At 43.7% G+C, this 21,039-nt stretch overlaps 2 protein-coding genes across 2 annotated transcripts in view; one reads left to right on the forward strand and one right to left on the reverse strand.

The window, feature by feature from the left end:
• The window catches only part of RRP12 (ribosomal RNA processing 12 homolog), a 47,234-nt gene extending 43,108 nt beyond the window's left edge, over positions 1-4,126 (reverse strand). The window contains exon 1 of the mRNA XM_069979976.1: positions 4,042-4,126. The gene's annotated coding sequence lies outside the window, so the exon portion shown is untranslated. The remainder of the gene's footprint in view (positions 1-4,041) is intronic.
• Positions 4,089-19,459, forward strand: LOC138799148 (M-phase inducer phosphatase 1-B-like). The gene is made up of 11 exons (XM_069979979.1): positions 4,089-4,244; positions 7,641-7,692; positions 8,768-8,801; positions 8,901-8,966; positions 9,057-9,215; positions 11,561-11,632; positions 13,214-13,276; positions 13,663-13,761; positions 15,457-15,581; positions 17,165-17,276; positions 19,069-19,459. The coding sequence occupies exons 6-11, from the start codon at positions 11,561-11,563 to the stop codon at positions 19,207-19,209; spliced, it is 612 nt and encodes a 203-aa protein (XP_069836080.1). The 5' UTR covers positions 4,089-4,244; positions 7,641-7,692; positions 8,768-8,801; positions 8,901-8,966; positions 9,057-9,215; the 3' UTR covers positions 19,210-19,459.
• The last annotated feature ends 1,580 nt before the right edge of the window (positions 19,460-21,039 follow it).

The raw sequence follows: 21,039 nt of genomic DNA on the forward strand, positions 1-21,039 counted from the left end.
AAGACCAGAGTTGCAGTAAAGAAGATCAATGTCTTCTGCCCTGGATGTAGATGATCTACTAAGGATCAGCAGTGATCAGGACCAGAGCAGCAGTGACAGCAGCTTGGATGAGGCTCTGAGCTTCTCCCCAGACCTGGGACTCTCCCCTGTCACCTGCCTCTCTGGAACCATGGGGCACCTACACTGTGAAGACAGGTAACCTGCTATTATATTACCTATCATCCGCTATTATGTATCACTATCTGATATGTGTTTGTTTGTTTTTTACTATACTATGTAGTTTTTATAACAAAAAGATGGAACATTTATATAATAATATACATGTTGGGTGAATAGAACCCTAATGTTATTAATAGATTTGTGACTGCACTGGTAAAGATACCGTGTTAGACTATGTTCACATCTAGTTTTTTATATGGTTGTTGGTTTCTTTGTTTAGCCATTGGAGTGCATTGAATTCCATAGGAAAACACCTGATTTCCCCTATGTATTTTTTTCACAACTGGAAACATGCATAGAAATACTACACAATAATAAAAGCAGCGAAATCTGATAGTAATAACTGAAATGATCAAAAGTGTGGATTTTACAGGATTAGAAAAACGAAACTGTTTTCTTCTCCAAACAGCGCCACCGTTGTCCTCAGTTTGTGTGTGGTATTGCAGCTCAGTTCAATTAAAATGAATGGAGCTGAGTTGTAATACCCCACATACCCTGAGGTCAGGGGTGGCGCTGTTTTGTTTAACGATTAACGATCTCAAACAACCGCTATTGCGAAAGACCTGGAAACGTTCACTCATTTCCATGGAACGATAATCGTTACTTATGCTGGGTTTACACGGAACGATAATTCGCCCAATCGAACGATTAACGATTTTGAAGCAACGATTTGGTTTTTATAACAATGTTATAGCGAAAATTCGAGCGATAATCGTTCTGTGTAAACGCAGCATAATGATCGTATTTGCGGTCGTTTTTTTCTTCGCTATTGCGTTCGTATCTACTTCTTATTCAATGCGAACGTTTTGCGAACGAGCAACGATAAAAAAAGGTCCAGGTCTTATAAAGCGATCAACGATTTCTCGTTCGGTCGTTAATCGTTAACTGCAATTCAACCAAACGATCATCGTTTAGATTCTAACGATTTAATGATAATCTGAACGATAATCGTCCGGTGGGATAGGGCCCTAAGTTGGAAGCTCCCTTCGGGGCCTCAGTTGACGATTCATTCCATCCCCTTGGAGTCCAGTACACAGTGGATCAGCCGATCTCTCTTCTGCTGCTGGACGAATTCTTATTACAGAGACGATTACATACAAGTGCATGAGCTGCAATTCCAGACACAACCAGAGGGCAAGAGTGGCGCTGTTTCTGGAGAAGCATTTTTTCTAACCGCATACAAATCCATAGTTGACCATAGACATTGGATTTTATCCTGTCCAAAATGAAGGAAGACGCAAGAGTTCCTAGTTATTGGTGTTTTTTGGTAGAATGATCTCATCCGTCTCCTTTGTGTTATATACACAATACCCTGAGGTGCATCTTGTGGTTTCGCGCCTGGCGTAGCTGCTATTTGAGCGGTTGCCATCGCTTTGGCTTCAGCCCACAACAATACTCGGCTAATTTCCTTTGTTTTCTTTATTCAGCATCAGGAGGAAGCTGAAATTGTCCCCTGACTCCCAGCAGTCCAGCCCCACGGAGACACCAAGCCGGCCGCCCACTGCCATGGAGACTGCTGCCGTCCCAGGTCAGAGGAGGTCCCTGCAGCCACACACGGCATGGTTACTGCACCGTCACCAGGCACAGCAGAGTCCAGCTCAGGGCCAGTGTATAGCTGTATGCCTGTCACCTCTCTATGTCCCGGCTAGTGTTTGCCTACACAAGGAGTCGCTGGGCTTCTCCAGTCCTGCGTAAATAATTCCCTGTACAATGACGTTATGCAACCTCCAACTAACTTTCATCTACTCAATTTCTTGCTGTCAGAAACCGATGTCCAGAATTTAAAGGGGTTATTCAGGATTCCTTTCAGAAACAGCGCCACCTCTTGTCCTCAGGTTGGATGTGGGTATTACAGCTCAGTTCTATTAAAGTGGATGGAGCTGTGTTGTAATACTGAACACAACCTGAGGACAGGGTGGCGCTGTTTGGAAGAAAGCAGCAATTTTTTTTTTATCTTGGATAACCCCTCATACAGCTACAGTACAATTACATATTACAACTGAGATTTGTTTCCATTCTGGACTATTTTCAATGAACTTAGAGAGGTTATCCAGGCTTAGAAAACATGGCCGCTTTCTTCTAGAAACAGCACCACTCTTATACCAGTTTGTATGTGGTATTTAGAGATGAGCGAACCGGATTCGAGTCGATCCGAACCCGATCGTTCGGTATTTGATTAGCTGGGGCTGCTGAACTTGGATAAAGCTCTAAGGTTGTCTGGAAAACATGGATACAGCCAATGACTATATCCATGTTTTCCACATAGCCTTAGGGCTTTATCCAACTTCAGCAGCCACCGCTAATCACATGCCGAAAGTTCGGGTTCGGATGGACTCCAGCATGCTCCAGGTTCCCTCATCTCTAGTGGTATTACATCCCATTGTGTGTGGTATTACAGCTCATCTATTAAACAGAGCAAAACTGCAATACCATACACAACCTGTAGGCAGGTGTGGCGCTGTTTCTGAAGGAAATCAGCCATGTTTTTTTTATAATCCAGCAACCATGCTGATGAGCTGTTGGCCGCTCACACTACACAGTGAATGGTGCTGTAAGCGGTCGTCTCCACTTACTATGTAGTGATGGCGATGGGTATATGCAGCTCAGCTCCTAATCAAGTGAACAAGAGCCGAGCTGCAGTAACAAGGTCCGGCCACTACAAAATCAGAGACAACTGCTTACAATACTATTCACTGTGTAGTGCGAGCTCCGAACAACTGATCGGCGCGGATCAGCACCCTGCTGATCAATGACTGATGAGCTATCCTGTGGATAGCGTATCAGTATGTTTTGCCCCGAAAACTCCTTTTAAAGGGGTACTCCATCAAAAAACCATTTTCTTTCAGATAAACTGGATTCAGAAAGTTATATAGATTTCTAATTTACTTCTGTTTAAAAATCTCAAGTCTTCTCATACTTATCAGCTGCTGTATGTCCTGCAGGAAGTGGCGTATTCTGTCCAGTCTGACACAGTGCTCTCTGCTGCCACCTCTGTGAATGTCAGGAACTGTCCAGAGCAGGAGAGGTTTCCTATGTGGATTTGCTCCTGCTCTGGACAGTTCCTGACATGGACAGAGGTGGCAGCAGAGAGCACTGTGTCAGACTGGAAAAAATGCATCACTTCCTGCAGGACATACAGCAGCTGATAAGTGCTGGAAGACTTGAGATTTTTTAATAGAAGTAAATTACAAATCTTTATAACTTTCTGAAACTAGTTGATTTGAAAGAAAAACAAGTGCCGCTTTAATGTCGTACAAGCAATGATCAGGAATTCATACCCACAGCCAGAGGTACCTAGGAGTGTATGGTTCTATAAACACATTCATAAAGACAATATTAGAGAATTTTCTTCACTACAGATCTACAACCATGTGCAGCACTGTCCGGCTTAGCACTGTCCGTCACACTGACAGGCAGGCATTAGACATTGTGTAATGCTTGATTTCACCTGTGGTGGCGCTGTAGCATAACTGACTGCTGGCTGATAGAGTTTTCTTGCACATTACACCTGATCGCTGTGATCGTTTCCAGCAGATCCTTCTGTCAAAAACATATAAGATCACAATTTAGGCAAAAATGTATCGGTTCTCATCATTTACCTTTCTATCATTCTGATAACAGTGCCTTATACATTATAACCTTCGTCATCCATTTTTGTTCCCTTCAAATTAGACCGAGATGACATTGACTTATACGAGATGTCACAGAGAGATAACGCCCCCAAAGTCTTATCCTTATACTGATATATATATATATATATATATATATATATATATGATCGTCCATTCATTTGGGGCCTATAAAAATCCCATTGAAAATGACCGTAACGTCGGTATCCAACAGTCTCAGCTCTCACCCTCTATAAACTGCCATGTTGTGGGCATGCACCGTTATGCGGCATGTCAACCCCAACCATCTCTATGGTGCTGGCACTTCCATTAGTAACAGCCTCTGCTAGTGATGCAGCTTACCTTGTTGACTACTACTCCCATCATTTCTAATCCTAAGCAGAAACCTTCAATAAGGTAAAGCTGACTATACTCTGCTGAATGTTTACGGCCTGGTCATATAGATTACCCCTACCCAGTACTCAGGGCCGGTTTTAGACAAAATGTGGCCCTGGGCAAAGTTGAAGGTGGGGCCCCAAATGCTAAAACATTGTAGCAGCAATTTAAGGTCCCGATACTTTTTTGTCAGCAGTTGGCGCGCTGCTCGAGGTGGGGTGATCTTCTGTGACCTTAAATAAGACCCCTCTGTGCCCAATATAGTAGGTAGGTCCCTCTGTGCCTCCATAGTACTTATAGTCGGTATCCCTCTGTAGGTAATTCTTCTGGTAGTTACCTCCACCACCCAGTATGTAGTATCCACCAATATAGGAGGCATCTCACTGTAGGTTTTACACCTGTTAGCTAGCCCCCTGATAGTTGCCCCCTCAGCAGATAGCAGCTCCCCTGATAGTTACCCCCCCCCCAGCACATAGCATCTCCCCTGCTCCCCCCCCCCCCCAGCACATAGCATCTCCACTGATAGTTGCCCCCTCAGCAGATAGCATCTCCACTGATAGTTGCCCCCTCAGCAGATAGCATCTCCACTGATAGTTACCCCCCCCCAGCACATAGCATCTCCCCTGTTCCCCCCCCCCAGCACATAGCATCTCCACTGATAGTTACCCCCCCCCCCCAGCACATAGCATCTCCCCTGTTCCCCCCCCCCCCCCCCAGCACATAGCATCTCCACTGATAGTTGCCCCCTCAGCAGATAGCATCTCCACTGATAGTTAAATGCCCCCCTGCCCCCAGCACATAGCATCTCCTAGGGCTGGGGTGATGTGGGCAAAAAATAAAATCTCGTTTTTTCTTTTCTCGATTTTTTTTATTTATTTTTTGATGGGTGTAGTAGTATAGGCATAGTGGATAAGGGGTGTAGCAATAGTAGAAGCATATAAGATGAGGGGTGTAGTAGTAGATAAGGGGAGTAGCAGTTTTGGGAGTAGTAGTAGTATCAGGAGTGGAGGTAATAATAGCAATGCTAGTAGAGCAGTATTGGGGGTAGTAGTAGAGCAGTATTGGGGGTAGTAGTAGAGCAGTATTAGGGGTAGTAGTAGAGTAGTATTGGGAGTAGTAGTAGTAGAGCAGTATTGGGGGTAGTAGTAGAGCAGTATTGGGGGTAGTAGTAGAGCAGTATTGGGGTAGTAGTAGAGCAGTATTAGGAGTAGTATTGGGGGTAGTAGTAGGGCAGTATGGGGGTAGTAGTATAGCAGTATTGGGGGTAGTAGTAGAGCAGTATTGGGGGTAGTAGTAGAGCAGTATTAGGAGTAGTATTGGGGGTAGTAGTAGGGCAGTATGGGGGTAGTAGTAGAGCAGTATTGGGGGTAGTAGTAGAGCAGTATTAGGAGTAGTAGTAGGGCAGTATTGGGAGTAGTAGTAGAGCAGTATTAGGAGTAGTATTGGGGTAGTAGTAGGGCAGTATTTGTGGTAGTAGTAGAGCAGTATTGGGAGTAGTATTGGGGGTAGTAGTAGGGCAGTATTGGGGGTAGTAGAGCAGTATTTGGAGTAGTATTGGGGGTAATAGTAGGGTACTATTGGGGGTAGTAGTAGAGCAGTATTAGGAGTAGTATTGATGGTGGTAGTAGTAGGGCACTATTGGGGGTAGTAGTAGGGCAGTATTAGGAGTAGTATTGGGGGTAGTAGTAGGGCACTATTGGGGGTAATAGTAGAGCAGTATTAGGAGTAGTATTCGGAGTAGTAGAGCAGTATTAGGAGTAGTATTGGGGGTAATAGTAGGGCACTATTGGGGGTTGTAGTAGGGCAGTATTAGGAGTAGTATTGGGGGTAATAGTAGGGCACTATTGGGGGTAGTAGTAGAGCAGTATTAGGAGTAGTATTGATGGTGGTAGTAGTAGGGCACTATTGGGGGTAGTAGTAGGGCAGTATTAGGAGTAGTATTGATGGTGGTAGTAGTAGGGCACTATTGGGGGTAGTAGTAGGGCAGTATTAGGAGTAGTATTGGGGGTAGTAGTAGGGCAGTATTAGGAGTAGTATTGGGGTAGTAGTAGGGCACTATTGGGGGTAGTAGTAGAGCAGTATTAGGAGTAGTATTGATGGTGGTAGTAGTAGGGCACTATTGGGGGTAGTAGTAGGGCAGTATTAGGAGTAGTATTGATGGTGGTAGTAGTAGGGCACTATTGGGGGTAGTAGTAGGGCAGTATTAGGAGTAGTATTGGGGGTAGTAGTAGGGCAGTATTAGGAGTAGTATTGGGGTAGTAGTAGGGCACTATTGGGGGTAGTAGTAGAGCAGTATTAGGAGTAGTATTGATGGTGGTAGTAGTAGGGCACTATTGGGGGTAGTAGTAGGGCAGTATTAGGAGTAGTATTGGGGTAGTAGTAGGGCACTATTGGGGGTAATAGTAGGGCAGTATTAGTAGTATTGGGGGTAATAGTAGAGCAGTATTAGGAGTAGTATTGGGGGTAATAGTAGAGCAGTATTAGGAGTAGTATTGATGGTGGTAGTAGTAGGGCACTATTGGGGGTAGTAGTAGAGCAATATTAGGAGTAGTATTGATGGTGGTAGTAGTAGGGCACTATTGGGGGTAGTAGTAGAGCAGTATTAGGAGTAGTATTGGGGGTAATAGTAGAGCAGTATTAGGAGTAGTATTGGGGGTAGTAGTAGAGCAGAGGAGAGATATGGGGGTACTTTATCATACAGGATACTGTGTGATTCAGCACCCACCTCCATCATGTACTGCTCAGGGCCTGGTGCCCATAGATACAGAGGGAGGAGGGCCCTGAACAGTATATGGTGGAAGGGGGGACTGGATCATACAAGATCCCCTGCCCCCTTCCTGTATACTGTTCGCTAGGCTAGTATATGGGGAGGGGGTTACTGTTTTATAAAGACACCCGAGGCTCCGCCCACCCGCGGCCGTAAGCACCGCCCCCCTGGCCGCAAGTCCCGCCCCCAGTCTCCGTGACCCTCTAACCCCCCCCCCCCCCCTCTATTTCTTTACCTGGGCTTGCCGTTCCTCCTCTTCTGTATGGCACAGGCAGCTCTGCAGGAGGGGCGCTCCGTCCTCACAGCTCAGCTCCTTCGTTCATTAGTGGAGCAGGGGAGCTGCTTGTGCTGCTCTGCTTCCTGCTCCACTAATGAAGGAAGGAGCTAGGGGGCCCCTGGGGGATGGGGGCCCTGGGCAAGTGCCTACTTTGCCCCCCCCTAACGCCGGCCCTGCAGTACTGTGGCCCCAGGGCATACAATATATATATATATATATATATATATATATATATATATATATATATATATATATATAAATATACTTTCAGACTATTGTAGTTCGGTTAGGGCGTTACTATATATATATATATATATATATATATATATATATATATATATATATATATAATCTATTTCTTGTTATATCTTAGATCTCCCAAGTGAATCAACTCCTGTTTTAAAAACTAGGATCTGCAATACAAGGTAAGAGAGAGGCTTGCTGGATTTAAAGGTTTAAATGCACTGATTCTTAAAGGGATACTCCGGTGCTAATCTTTTTCTTTCAAATCAACTGGTTTCAGTAAGTTATATAGATTTGTAATTTACTTCTATTTAAAAATCTCATGTCTTCCAGTACTTATCAGCTGCTGTATGTCCTACAGGAAGTGTTTTGTTGCCAGTCTGACACAGTGCTCTCTGCTGCCACCTCTGTCCATGGCAGAAACTGTGCAGAGCAGTAGAGGTTTTCTATGGGGATTCGCTGCTGCTCTGGAAAGTTCCTGACATGGACAGAGGTGGCAGCAGAGAGCACTGTGTCAGACTGGAAAGAATACACCACTTCCTGCAGGACATACAGCAGCTGATAAGTACAGGAAAACGGGAGCTTTTTAAATAGAAGTAAATTGCAAATGTATATAACTTACTGAAACCAGTTGATCTGAAATAAAAAGATTTTTGCCCGAGTACCCCTTTAATGGTGCACACAAGCCTAAAAACTATTTTGAAAATCGCTTTATGTTTTTCTTTTAGCGGAATAAGTCAAGAGACGCTGTATTATTAAACAGGATTAAATAATATTTCGGGGTAGGGGTGGACAGAAATGTCTTCACTAACCCAACTTCCTGTCTAGTGTACACCCTGTAATGGACTTCCTATTACTGCTGTACACTATAGCTAGGATTCAACCTGCTGTGAATGTAGTGGACAGGGTTATAGTCAAAAAGGTATGGTGGGATGGAGGTAACGTTGGCTGAATTCCCGGCTAGAGTGTACAGCAGAAACAGGAAGCCTGTTGCATGGTATACACCGTACAGGAAGTTAGGCCAACAATAGGGCATCAGAAGCCTTAGAAGCAAAAGTAAAGCATGATGGACCTGTGGGTTGTCCCATGTCGCTGTACTATAAACAGGTAGCAAGATATGGCTCCAAGTCAATTTATGCCACTATTCTACCATGTTGGCTGAACTCCCAGCTAAAGTGTACAGCAGAAACAGGTTATGCTACTATGCAGTGATTTATGTTATATTATGATAACCCATACTTTTTGTTAATTTTGCAGTGAATCTTCTGTCCAGTCCAGCATCTACAGGCCGGTGAGTCTATAATAATACGTTCAGGTATTACGACTTGTGTAAGGATCTCGAAAATAATTCTGTATTGTATTTATCCACACTTTTTTTTTTTTTTTTTAGAAAAAGCCGTCTAGAAAAGTAATTGTGAGAGAACAAGAGAACGTCCGTCGTAAAGACACAAGAAAGGTACGAACCGACCTGATAATCTTGTGGGTAGCTGAGATCAGTGCGGATTATAGCTGATCATCTTAATTTTTTTTCCCTATCTTCATTCAGAAAAAAGCTCGCCTAAAGCTCCTAGACTTGTTCCAAAGCCCGGAGCTTCTTACGGGACAGCAGGGTCAGAGACCGGAGAAAGAGAAACAGGAAGACGACAGCCAGAGGGAGAACGACAAGAGCGGCAATACAGAATGTTCTGAGAATAAGAGGCTGCTGGTAAGAAATCCGTGTGTTAGTGCGGATTACATTTCTATAGGACTCTCAGAGATCTTATTTTCCGTATAGAAGAAAGAAAATGGTAGCGTCCAACGTGATCAGCTGATCGCAACAGGTTTGGCTCCCAAAAGCCACGGCCAGCCAGACATTGAGTATTACATGGCGGCCATTCATATTTAGTACACGCAAGGGTCACCAACAGCATGGGTGTATGGGAAGGGGGGTGTACAGGGTTCGCTGAGAATTCCGTAGTGTGAACCCACCCTAAGGGTCCTATTATACGGAGCGATTCTTAACGATTAACGACTATGCAAACAAGATTATTTATTGTTAACCTGAAATCGTTCACCATATTACACAGAACGATGGTGGTTAGTTATGCTGCGTTTACACGGAATGATCAAATTCTAACGATAATCGTACATGTAAGCGCAGTGAACGATCAAACGACGAGCGAGAAATTGTTCATTTTGATCTTTCAACAAGTTCTCAAATCGTCGTTGATCGTTCGTAAAAAATTTGCAGATCGTTCCGTGTGAACAGTCGTTCGCCGATTTAACCAATGTGTGAGATAGGCATTAAGCGATCGCAAAACGAATTTCCGTACGATATATCGTACCGTCTAAACGCTGACCGTTATGAAGAAAAAATCGTTACTCCGACATCGTTAATCGTACGATCGGGCCAATTATCGTTTCGTGTAAATGCAGCATTACGATCGTTACTATGATCGTTATTGCGATCGTTACTATGATCGTTTATTCCTTCTGATCCCAGCAAAACAATGAACAATGTGCAATTACACTGAAAGATTAGTGAAAAAATGCGGAACTTGAGCGAACGAATGTGGAATTACAGCGAACGATTAGGGAACGATTAACGATAATTTTAGGTTCAGATCTAATGGTGCGTTTACACTGAACGATTATTGTTCGAATTTTCGCGATAACGATCGTATTTGAGCGATAATCGTCTTGTGTAAACATAGTGAACGATCAAGCGACGAGCGAGTAATCGTTCATTGTGCTCTTTCAACATGTTCTCAAATCGTTGATGGACGTTCGCTGAAAATTTGCAGATCGCTTCGTCTAAACAGTCTTTCACCGATTCACCCTATGTGTGAGATGGGCAATAACGATTTTTTTAAACAATATATCATTCTGTCTAAACCCTGAGAGCGATCAAAATCTTGTTCCCACTTCCCCTGAAAAGAAAGGGGGGTCATTCCCTTGTAAAGATAATATGGTAGTACAGGCTATGATTATTCCTTTAGGGCCCTATTCCACCGGACAATTATCGTTCGCATAATCGTTAACGATTAACGATCTCAAACGACCGCTATTGCGAAAGACCTGAAAACGTTCACTCATTTCCATGGAACGATAATCGTTACTTATGATCGTATTTGCAATCGTTTTTTCTTCCCTATTGCATTCGTATCTACTGCAAACGACGTCTTATTCAATGCGAACGTTTTGCGAACGGGCAACGATAAAAATAGGTCCAGGTCTTATAAAGCAATCAACGATTTCTTGTTTGGTCGTTAATCGTCAACTGCATTTCAACCGAACGATTATCGTTTAGACTCAAACGATTTAACGATAATCGTCCGGTGGAATAGGGTAAGCTTGGGATTATAGAAATATTTTTCATATTGAGTAGATGGTAGATTCCAGTGCCATCAAAAGAAGCCAGAGGATGAGAGATCTGCAGAAACTTATAGAATTCTCTGTATGAAAATTAAAGGGGTTATCCACAGCCACTTTCTTCCAAAAACAGCATGACTCTTGTCTCCAGTTTGGGTGTTAGGTGCAGGTTTTGCAACTCAGTTCCATTTAAGTAAATGGAGCTTCTTTGTAAACCACCCCTAAACTGGAGACAAGAGTGGTAGTGACTCTGGAAGGAAGTGGCCATGTTTTTCTAACACTGGATAACACTTTTTGCTATGGCTTCATGGGACCACAGACCCTGTTTATTACTAATGTCTTGTATTGGGGAGCATGTGATGGACCACCATTAGAGATGAGTGAACCTCGAGCATGCGAACCCGAACTTTCGGCATGTGATTAGCGGTGGCTGCTGAAGTTGGATAAAGCCCTAAGGCTATGTGGAAAACATGGATATAGTCATTGGCTGTATCCATGTTTTCCAGACAACCTTAGAGCTTTATCCAAGTTCAGCAGCCCCAGCTAATCAAATGCCGAACGTTCGGGTTTGGATCGACCCGAACCCGGTTCACTCATCTCTAATCACCCTTAGTGGGAGAGACTGGAGACCGGGATTGTTTAAGCTTTCTATGCTCCCGGAATACTTATTGTTCTCCTTTCCTCCATTCCTGTCTGTAGATGGGAGACATCAGTCCAGTATTTAAAGAAGCTGAAGATGGAAGCGATGACCTCATTGGAGACTTCTCTAAAGTACGTAAAAAATACTTTGTGTTAGTTTGCCAGCTGGCATCATGGTTGCAGCCAATGTTTGGCCTATCTCCCTGGGAAAGCTATATGTGTTGTATACAGTATAAATTTACTATGGGGTTTAATAACCCGACAACTATAGATGAGTGCAACTGGAGCATGCTTGAGACCGACCATTCAACATATGAATACTGGTGGCTGAAGAAGTATGATGCAGCCCTAGGGAGTCCTGGAAAACATGGATGCAGCCTATAGCCTATAGGTGTACACATGTCTTCCAGACAGACTTAAGGTCCTATTACACTGAGCGTTTTTTAACGATTAACGACTAACAATAAACGATCGCAAACGAGATTGTTTATCGCTAACCTGAAATCGTTCACAATATTAAACAGAACGATAATCGTTACGTTACTATGATTGTTATTGCGATCGTTACTATGATCGTTTATTCCTTCTGATCCCAGAAAAACAGTAAACAATGAGCAATTACACTGAACGATTAGTGAACAAATGCGGAACGAACGTCGAATTACAGCAAACAATTAACAATAATTTTAGGTTCAGATCTATATAAACGATCAACGACATACGAACGATTTTTCGATCGTTGCCTGCAATTACACAGAACGATTATTGTTTAGATTCGAAGGATTTAAAGATTTTTCACACGATAATCGTCCCGTGTAATAGGGCCCTTAGGGCTGCATCTTCTTCAGCCACCACTATTCAAATGCCGAACGATGAGACTCGAGCATGATCCAGTAACGTTTATCTCTACTGACAACCCATTTTGTGGATAAATGCCTGATCGGGAAGCACCTATCAGGGACATTAGAGTACTGTACAATAAGTGTAAACCCCAGCATTAATTTCCTCAATTAAAGGGGTACCCCCCCAAATAATTTTTGCATTAATAAATTGGCCACCCGTAGCTTTCCATCTTTCCAATATAAAGTTATTATGGATTCTGCACAGTTTTGCTGTTTTCTAGGTGCATTTACCCCTTCTGCACGCATAAAATCATTGAAACTGAGTCCACTCCGACACTACTCCCTGCTCCTGGCCCCCACTCTCCATGTCAGGGATCACGTGTCCTCCGTCTCTTCAGTGCCGTGGGTTAGGGCTTTCAACTCTTCCCACTGAAGTGACTGAGAACAGGTGACAGCTGCCACTGATGATCACTTTATGGCACTGTCTCCCTCTCTGATATAGGCATTGCATGATGGGAAATGTAGTTTCATCTTGCATATAGACCATCTTTTAAAAAAAACTTGAACGGCGGAAGCTAGAAAGACGGGAGACGGCTCAAAGTACTCAGGAGTGTTGTTGAGTAAGACCAGCTAGATTTGGAAGCATTTAATTTTTTAGCTCTTGGGGGGAATACCCTTTAAGTCAATGGAGAGGTGACCACAGGTATGCTATACATGCATAAGATGGAAATATAATGACACACAGATAAATCTTAACTATAGATATTGATTTTTGTATACATGTACTGGACAAGCTATTGTGTGTATAGAATAACTGCAGAATGACATCTGAATGCATTACAGTTTACTAAAGTCCAATATATTCCTCCAGTCTTACAGCCTGCCTGTAGAACGGGGCAACCATCAGGACCTGAAATACATCACATGCAACACAGTAAGTCACTATAATGTAGTATATGATGAAGCCACTTTTGGAGGTTATTCAACTGTCCAGAGCAGATTTGCTACTTCTCTGGACAGTTCCTGACATGGACAGAGGTGGCAGCAGAGAGCGCTGTGTCAGACTGGAAAGAATACACCACTTCCTGCAGGACATACAGCAGCTGATAAGTAGTGGAAGAATTGAGATTTTTAAAAAGAAGTAAATTACAAATCTATATAACTTTCCGAAACCAGTTGATTTGAGGGAAAAAAAAACAACCCTTTTAAGTAAATTTCCCTTCTCCCCTAAGGAACTCTCTGTCTAAATCCTTGTGAACAGCATATAACATTAGTTGCCTAAAATTCTGATCTTATAATCTCATTGTCAATTATACACAGTTAGCGCGTCTACTTGGAAGAGGATACACAGACGTCGTGCAGACGTACCATCTTGTGGACTGCCGCTATCCTTATGAATATGCTGGAGGACACATCAAGGTATGATGCTATGTAGACTCGCTGCCATGTGTTTCCTATATTCCATGCAGCAGATTTCCTGCAGTGGAGATCGCTGCCACTCTATCAATAGCCATGATCTTACAGTAGATGTTTAGATGTTCACATATATATATATATATATATATATATATATATTACAGTAGATGTTCACTCTATGTCCGCCCCCCTCCTACCACCATACAGAGATTACATATTGGTTCAAAACTGCTCTGAACAAAACAGAAATATATCACCAATGATGCCATTACATAATACTGCCACACCATGACCACTATCACTACAACCCTATAACAGAGTGCAGATACATCCAGTGACTCACAGGGGGCATCTTCTCTGATCAGTGTCTTTTACTTCTTTTTTTTCCTCTTCATCCAGCGTGGGCCACTTTGAAGTCTTCTCCCGGCTGTGAATCCTCTCTCCAGAATCTGTCAGAGAAACATTTTAGGCTCCAACACATACAGTAGTTAGGTCCCCTGTACCCGTGTCTATAGTAGTTACACCCCTCTGTGCCCCCACTTAGTAATTAGGTATGTTCTGTGCCCCAGTATAGTAGTAAGGTATATAGGCACCTCTGTGCAGTGCAAATGTAATATAGACCATTGTGTGCTGCCCTCAGTAGTATATACCCCTTGTGCGCTGCCGCCAGTAGTATATACCGCTTGTGTGCTGCCCCCAGTATTATATACTTCTTGTGTGCTGCCCCAGTAGTATATAGACCCCTGTGTGCTCCCCCAGTTATATATAGACCCCTGTGTGCTGCCCCAGTTATATATAGACCCCCTGTGTGCTGCCCCAGTTATATATAGACCCCCTGTGTGCTGCCCCAGTTATACATAGCCCCCGTGTGCTCCCCAGTATACTATATAGACCCCATGTGTGCTCCCCCTAGTTGTATATACCCCCTGTGTGCTCCCCCACTTATATATAGCCCCCCTGTGCACTCCCCCAGTAATCTATAGCCCGCTGTGTGCTCCCCATTTTATAGCCCCCCGTTTATATAGACCCCCTGTGTGCTTCCCCCATTATATAGCTCCCGTGTGCTCCCCCCATTTATATAGACCCCCTGTGCGCTCCCCCGTTTATATAGACCCCCTGTATGCTCCCTCCGTTATACAGCCCCCCTGAGTGCTCCCCCCGTTTATATAGACCCCCACTATGTGCTCCCCCTCCCACATAGTATATAACACACAAAAAAAACAAACACTTATACTCACCTGGGTTCGGGCGTCTCCTCTTCTCTTCACTCTTGTGGCCGCGGGAAGTGTTTTCCCTGCGGTCACAAGAGGCCGCTCTCCCGTTGTCATGGCACCGGTGCTCGTGACTCCTGTAGAGCGCTGGCACCAGCGACACAGAGCGGCCTCTTGTGACCGCAGGGAAAACACATCCTGCGGCCACAAGAGTGACTGACAGGGAGGGAGCCAATGGCTCTCACCCTGTCAGTGCCGCTGCTGCCTGTAACTATGTGCGCTTGTTACGAGCGCACATAGTTACAGTAAGGATTGCAGCAGCGGGACAGCGGTCTTGGGCACCAGAGCGCGGCCCCCCTGGATGTCTGGGGTCCCACGCAATTGCGTGGCATGCTTGGTGCCCAAGACCGCTACTATATATATATTACAGTAGATGTTCACCTTATGTTCTTACGTATTTATATGTGTGCCTTATTTCTTTTCACAGGGGTCCCAGAATTTATACAGAGAAGACCAAATTTCAGAATATTTCCTGAAGAGTCCATTACCTCCCTTGGGCAGGAGGGTAGTAATCTTTCACTGTGAATTCTCCTCCGAAAGAGCTCCAAAGCTGTGCGTATAACCAATTGCCTTTTTTTTTTTTTTTGCATTCATCATTTAATTAGGCCAAGGATGGGGAACCTGTGGCCCCCCAGTTGTAGCAGAACTACTATTCCCATCATGCCTGCACAGCCAAAGCTTTGATATTGATTTAATAAACTAAAAATTGAATCTGTCTATAGTAAGCGCTTGAGCGCCCCCAAGCTGAACACCATAGCCATATTACATTATAGGAGCATTTTAAATCAATTTTAGATCCAAAAATGGTGCTCAAAAGTTAAAGGGGTATTCCACTCAAACATAATTTTTGATATGTTGCTGCCCATAGTGAAACTAACAATTCCTTCCATACTTGTTATTATCTATTCAGTCTCCTTCCCCCAGTTTTGAGCTGCTGATTTCGGCTGAAGACACAAAAATCTGTGTGTGAGCTTTTCTCTCTGTCTCCCCCTCCTCCCCCTCCCTTCTGAGACAGCTAATGTAAACAAGTCCCTGGCTGGCTTTATCTGCATCATTGTAGCTTCTTTATAATGCTGGGAGGGTTATTCTGAGGTCCAGTTGCTCATGAACTCACTGTGATTACTCCTCCCAGCCTTACAAAGAAGCTACAATGTTGCAGATAAAGCCTGCCAGGGACTTGTTTACAGCCGCTCAGAAGGGAGGGGGAGGATTTTGTGTCTTCGGCAGAAAGCAGCAGCTCAGGACTGGTGGAAGGAAACAGAATAGATAATAAGAAGTATGGAAACATATCAAAAAGTTACGTTTAAGTGGAATACTCCTTTAACATTCATACCTAAGTGATCTTGACCAAAAAAAAGTTTTAGCATGTCAAAATTAAATTCAGTATAATCTCATTATGTGAACACAGCATAGTCACCAGGGTTATTATGCTAAATGGGGAGTACACCACGATATGGCTATGTTCACACAACGTTTTTTCAGCTCTGTTTAAAATGATGTCCGTTATTTTAGACTCAAAATAACGGACAGCATAGTCACCAGGGTTATTAAGCTAAATGGGGAGTACACCACGATATGGCTATGTTCACACAACGTTCTTTCAGCTCTGTTTAAAATGACGTCCGTTATTTTGAGTCTAAAATAACGGACGTTTTTTAGCAGCCTGCCTCCCCTGCAATGACTGATGTTTGCACATTATTTTAGTTTGGGATTACTAATTGACCTTTGGGTGTGTCTTAATTTAAAAGTCCATTGAATTTAATAGTAAAACAGGAGAAAGAACGGTTACAAAAGAAGAACTGTGTGTGAACAACTAATAAAAAACATCCGCTGTTTGCAAAAGACGTCCGAAAATAATGTTCATTATTTTGACGTCCACAGCAAAAAGGTCCGTTTTTCAATGCATAGTGTGCATTGGACGACCGTCTTCCCATTGATCCCAATGCATTACCATTGCAGTCAGTTAAATCGCGGCAAAAACGGACGTTTTTTTAAATAGCGAAATTGGACGTTTTTTCTCAATTTTTGACGTTGTGTGAACATAGCCTATATGTTGGCACAGCCTTTTTACTGGAAATTTTCACTTTTCTGAGAGATCATTATGTGTTTTGAAAACTTTTCTTCTCCCATTCAAGGTGTCGGATTTTAAGGAACCTGGATAGGAAGGCAAATCTGTACCCACATCTGTACTACCCCGAGCTCTATCTCTTAAAGGGGGGCTATAAGGAGTTCTATGAAACATTCAAAGTAAGTAATAAAGAGAGAAAGTAACCGTGCTCAGTGCAGGAAACTGGGTGGATGGGTTCTTTCAAAATGTATTCTCCGGGGGACGAGGGAGTAAATGTAGACATAGAATCCAGAGAAGTCACAGAACTTCACCTGCCGAACAGAGACATCAAAAGTGGTGATTGGAAGAACACAGACTCGCTGCATTTCCCACCTCGCTGCACAAGGCCATACCCCACAGTGTAAAGGCCCTATTCCACCGAACGATTACTCGCTCCAACGACCGCTCGTTAACGATAATCGTTCCGTGGAGTAGCTGTAAACGAGCGAACGACAACTGCAAAAGTGTTGGTGAGTCGTTCAAAATTGTTTTGCAGCATGTCAAAAAGAAATCGTTGGTCTTTGAAAGATAATTCGCTGATCGGTTCGTAAAATTAGAAATCTTTCAGTCGTTCGTAAAAAGGTTTACAAAAAGTAGGTGTGTCGTATGGTCACGATCACCCCGGCGAACGTTTTAAACGACCATGTAACGACCGCAAAATAATCGTTACACTACATATATCGTTCACGTTCCCACGTGTGTTATGTGTTTTCGTTCGCTAAAAAAAATCGTTTAGTGATGGTTAACGAGCGGTCATTGGAGCGAGTTTATGAGCGATAATCGTTTCGTGGAATAGGGCCTTAAAGGGAACCTGTCACCCCCCGTGCCGGGGTGACAGGCTCCCGACCCCCCGCTACAGCCCCCTATACTCACCTGATCCCGCCGGGTCCCGCTTCTGGATCCGGTCGGGTCACGGAGATCTCAGCCGATGCAGCCTGGCGCGCGCGCTGAGAGAATGACGGAGCGCTGGACTCTCCTGTCATTCTCTAAGAGCGTTGGACTCATCTCTCAGCGCGCGCGCCGGGCTGCAGCGGCTGAGATCTCAGTGACCTGACCAGATCCAGAAGCGGGACCCGGCGGGATCAGGTGAGTATAGGGGCTGTAGCGGAGGGTCGGGAGCCTGTCACCCCGGCACGGGGGTGACAGGTTCCCTTTAAGCGAGCGTGGATCTGCTAGTTCAGCGCTTGCTTACCGAGCCTATACATGACACGATTATCAGCAAGGGCTGTATATATATTATGTTAGCAATGTCCGTGCGCTTGCTTTTTACATGAAAAATGATAAAGTTTATACTTACCTATTCTTCCCTGTTGTCGTGCAGCCTTTTGTCCATGTTCCCCGCTTACCACTGATGCTTCTGGCCCAGTCTCTTGTGACACCTCCCTAACCATCTCTAGGACATGCCAAACGTTTTTGGAAAGCTTAGTGTACAAGCTGATACGTTTATATACTCTGGCAAAAAGAAATTCTTTCAAATCATCTGGTTTCATAAAGTTACATTGATTTGTAATTTACTTCTATTTAAACATCTTTAAAAAGTCTTCCAGTTGCTGTACGTCCCGCAGGAAGTGGTGTGTTCCGTCCAGTCTGACACAGTGCTCTCTGCTGCCACCTCTATCCATGACAGGAACTGCCCAGAGCAGTAGCATATTCCCATACAAAACCTCTCATGCTTTGGACAGTTCCTGACATGGACAGAGGTGGCGGCAGAGAGCACTGTGTCAGACTGGAAAGAATACACCACTTCCTGCAGGACATACAGCAGCTGATAAGTACTGGAAGACATGAGATTTTTTAAGTAAATTACAAATCTGTATAACTTTCTGACACCAGTTGATTTGAATTTCTTTTAGCCAGAGAATCACTTTAAAGAATCCTGATAAGTTTATTGATTATTGTGATCCATCAGTTATTCATGTATTACTCTTCCAGCACCTGTGCGAACCACAAGGTTACGTCAAAATGGTCCAAAAAGACTTCCGAGATCAATTAAAAAAATATCAAAAAAAGAAAAATAACTTGTCGGGCCAAAGGATTCGAAAAGAACTGTTTAAGCCGCTGACCACGAGTTAAGGCTTCAGCCCCGTCACCACGCAGAGCGTTATGAAATTCTAGAACTCCGGCTAACAACGTGTCCAACAACGTGTCCAATGGATGAACACCGGGAGAAATCATGGCAACCTAAACAGCCAGGATGACAAGAATACAGTATCGGGAATGGTTATTAGTCACCAGAGAGGCCACATGGATAGAGACGGGAGCGCTCAGCAGTGTGCCATACCCTATCACCTCCTATTAAAGGGGCTTTCCAGAGAAAACATCATCAGGGCCCCTCTCTTTAACACAACCGAGACACCTGCACTAGAACGTTTCTGAAGCTGAAAGGTGAAGTACATTGTATAGCGGCCATGCTGGGTAACTGCACCAGATCCCTCTCTGTCTGATCTATCCTGCCCTAAGGGGGCAGAGGAGACCCAACAAGATCGGATTTTTTTTAATTTTCTTTTTTTTTTTATAAATATTTTTATTCTTTTTAAACTTTAAACACCATACAAAGATTCACCACTGATGGGAGAAATTAGACTACCATCAATCTTATATTATCGTACTATACAAATTCCATTCCCATTGGATTTCATAAACAGCGGTGCCTTGGATTACGAGCATAATTCGTTCTGGGACAGCGCTTGTAATTCAAATCCACTCTTATACCAAAGCAAAACTTCCCATAAGAAATCACTGAAATGCAGACAATTGGTTCTACACCCCAAAAATAATGTTGTTTTTTTTTTATTCTGAACAACATGTAAAACAAATGGAACAAAGATTTAGCAAACAGCTGAATATGTGATATTATAAGTTACTGTACAATATAGCAGTCAGCATGTGGTGTATAATGTATAGTAACTGCATAAACCTGATAACACAGCAGCAGTTTGTAGATACAGGATGGAGCTGCAGATCCCCATAATGGGGCGGATGGGAAACACAAGGACTGACTGAGACTGCAGGGAGCATGAAGGAATGAGCAGGGAGATGTGGGCACAGTATAGCAGCACTCTATGTCCGGGGAGAGAGGGGTTACAGCTATGAAGAGATGACCTCCACAGTCCTGTCCCCTCATGTAAGCCCCAGCCTGAAGTGGATCTGCTATGATTTGGAAGGTGAGGGAGACTTCCTGGGTCAGAGTACAGGGCTGTAGACCCCGCTATGCAGACCATGTCCCTCCCCCACTCACACTCCCACCCAGTACAGGAGGCTCTTAAACCAAAGCAATGCTCTTATACCAAGTCACAATTTTGAAAAACTGTGAGCTCTTAAACCAAAACGCTCTTAATCCAAGTTACTCGTAAACCAAGGTACCACTGTGTTTCCTTTACTACTGCTACTTTTTCAATTTTAGAAGCATCCGATATTCTCCTCAGACTGAGACCATGTTGTTCCCCAAACTCGACCAACATCCCACAGTTGTGTAACTCCACCACTGACATCTTTCTTTTGTGCATTACTTCTACACACCATATACCTTATTTACCTCTTCTCCAATAAGGATATAGGAGACTTATGTCAGGAACTGTCCAGAGCAGTGACAAATCCCCAGAGAAAACCTCTCCTGCTCTGGACAGTTCCTGACATGGACAGAGGTGGCAGCAGAGAGCACTGTGTCAGACTGGAAAGAATAAACCACTTCCTGCATGACATACAGCAACTGATAAGTACTGAAACACTTGAGATTTTCAAACAGAAGTAAATTACAAATCTGTACAACTTTCTGACACCGGTTGGTTTAAAAGGATTTGAAAGAACTTAAAAAGGATAATCCAAGTTATTATGCCCTATCCTGTAAGGGCCCTATTACATGGAGCGATAATTGACTGAATTGGGCTGCCGGTGGTTATCGCT

Source organism: Dendropsophus ebraccatus, chromosome 8, assembly GCF_027789765.1.
Source record: "Dendropsophus ebraccatus isolate aDenEbr1 chromosome 8, aDenEbr1.pat, whole genome shotgun sequence".
Taxonomy (NCBI): Eukaryota; Metazoa; Chordata; class Amphibia; order Anura; family Hylidae; genus Dendropsophus; species Dendropsophus ebraccatus.